Here is a 2,352-nt window from a genome sequence, read left to right on the forward strand (position 1 = left end):
TAGCTAGCTAGCTATGAGGTAGAGCTAGCTAGCTAGCACCTACAGCTAGCTAGCTAAGAGGTACAGCTCGCTAGCTAGCTAGCTAACTGGCTAGCTACGTCTGAGCTACAGCTAGCCTGACCAACCACCTCCCCCCATCCCAACCAGCTAGCCAGCTAGCTAGCTAGCTAGCTGATTCAAGCTGGAAGGGAAGCAGCTAGTTGATGGCTAGCTGCAGCGACAAGTCCCCCCGAAGCACCGAAAAGAGCGTCAACCCTATCACGAATGAAAGCAGCTCCCACAGCAGCTGCTGCAGCTGCAGCTGCTGCTGCTGCTGCTGCTGTTGCTGCTGCTGCTGGTGCTACTTCAGGCATCTTCTCCGCCACCCGTTTGCTGCACCATTGCATCAATAACATCTCCATCTTCTATTCCTAAATCCATCGGGGTCTTCTCTGGCTTTACACGCTCACCATCATAAAGAAAACGAACAGAATCAATAGACTGACCTAGTCTATTGCAATATGCTGTCATCAGCTTCTCAAGCTTTGTGCGCCGCTTTATCTTGAAATAGACTTCGCTCCCGTCCTGAAAATACAGAAAAAATCACGAAAAAAATACATACAAAATAAATGTCTATACACCTTAACTACAACTACAATACACAAATATAGACATAGTATATATATATATATATATATATATATATATATATTATGCCGCATGCAAGCTGGGTCTAAGCTTGTTGTTAAAGGAATAAAACGAAGGCATTTATTCCCTCCGGTGCAAACTAAAGACAGCAACTTTAAACAACTCCCCCAGGGTAGGCAAAGAGCTCCTTAGCGCGGGAAGATAGCACGACTGACAGCTCAACTAAGCAGTATGATTAAGTTTTATTGCTATTTTTGTACAAATGAATGCATTCTACTCGTTTAAAAAAGGAGAAAAAACAAAAAGACTTCAGCAAATGGATGATGAGACGCCAAATGAAATCAAACAGCTTACCGGCGAGCGAACCTTAAGCTGCATGTGCTCCTTCTCTGCATTTTCACCATCTTTCTTTTCTTCCGACATTTTAAAAAGAAATAAAGCAAAAATAAAGAAGAAAATACAACTGTTTGATGCTGATTACTACACCCTACACGCAAGGGGTGGTGGGGTGCTGGGGTGCCCAGTTGGGGTGTATAGGCACCTCAAGTTGAACAACAAGAAGATGAACAAAGGAGGTGAGCGATCCACTCCTGAAACGGCAGTCTTTTCAATTATCCTGCGGTTTATTTCATAAAATAACATTCAATCTCCTTCATTACCAGCTTAGTGCGCATGAAGCCTCTTGCTTTCCCTCCCCATGCTCTGGCTGCAGCCCCCACCTGTAGAAGCCGCTATACTCTCCTTGCAGAAGAAACCTCTGGTTTCCTTCCTTATTATTTGCCTTCTGATTGTTTTAATCAATTTTACATGTATAAAAATACTTTTAATGTTCAGCTGAGACGAAATAGGAGCTCAGCTTTCTATTATTCCCTCTATTACACCCCCCTCCTCGCCACTAGCAGAACAACGTAGACCGGTCATTTCATCTATTTGTGCTAATTACACTCCAATAGATTAACTTTTATATTAATAAACTACTTGTTCATTCTTTAATGAGCAGGGTAGCGGAGACAGCAAAAACAACTTCAAAGAAAAAAGCAGCATGCAGCGGAGCGCAGCCTCCGCTACGGCCACTGCCACAGTAGAAGCTGACAGCAGCAGCAGCAGCGGCAGCAGCAGCAGCAGCAGCAGCGGTATCGCTTCAACAGCAAATTTCAGCTATTTGGTGCCGCCTTCCTCTTCTTTCCACTTCTTTAGTATCCGGCCGCCTGTGCCTATTAGGGGCCCCTCTTCATACACCTCATCGCCAGCAGCTGCAGCAGCAGACGTGCTTCCTGCAGCAGCAGCAGCTGAAGCAGCACCAGCAGCAGCAGCAGCACCGGCAGCAACTGCCGCTGCCTCGCCTCCAACAGAAGCGGCTCCAGTAGCTGCATCGTTGAAAGAAGCAGCTGGTGCAGCGCCAGAGGGATCAGCAGCAGCAGCAGCAGCAGAAGCAATCGCAGCAAAATCAGCAGCAGAACGATCAGCAGAAGCAGCAAATCCAGCAGCAGAAGGATCAGCAGCAACAGCTGCAGCAGCAGCAAAAGCAGAAGCAGAAGAAGAAGGCGCTGCATACGAAGAGGTGCAGCTAACAGAGTTAGAGTTTGATGCTGTAGACAATCAATTTCTTTATCCATGCCCGTGCGGCGATTTATTTGAATTGCCGCTGTCTTCTCTTAAGGCCTCAGTCGCAGCAGCAGCAGCAGCAGCAGCAGCAGCAGCAGGCCCTGCTGCTGCTGCTGCTGC

At 46.9% G+C, this 2,352-nt stretch overlaps 2 protein-coding genes across 2 annotated transcripts in view; one reads left to right on the forward strand and one right to left on the reverse strand.

The window, feature by feature from the left end:
• Positions 1–345: 345 nt before the first annotated feature.
• Positions 346–1,050, reverse strand: EAH_00062290 (ubiquitin-like protein SMT3 precursor, putative; the record flags this gene model as incomplete). Its single annotated transcript, XM_013396909.1, has 2 exons — positions 346–564; positions 982–1,050. The coding sequence occupies 2 exons, from the start codon at positions 1,048–1,050 to the stop codon at positions 346–348; spliced, it is 288 nt and encodes a 95-aa protein (XP_013252363.1).
• A 619-nt stretch (positions 1,051–1,669) lies between these two features.
• EAH_00062300 (CSL zinc finger domain protein, putative) overlaps positions 1,670–2,352 on the forward strand; it is a gene marked incomplete at both ends in the record, with an annotated part of 2,512 nt that continues 1,829 nt past the window's right edge. Inside the window, one exon of the mRNA XM_013396910.1 lies at positions 1,670–2,293. Within this exon, the coding sequence (XP_013252364.1) occupies positions 1,670–2,293 (624 nt within the window). The remainder of the gene's footprint in view (positions 2,294–2,352) is intronic.

This window comes from Eimeria acervulina, genomic scaffold (genome assembly GCF_000499425.1).
Source record: "Eimeria acervulina Houghton genomic scaffold, Eah_scaff1695, whole genome shotgun sequence".
Lineage (NCBI taxonomy): Eukaryota > Apicomplexa > Conoidasida > Eucoccidiorida > Eimeriidae > Eimeria > Eimeria acervulina.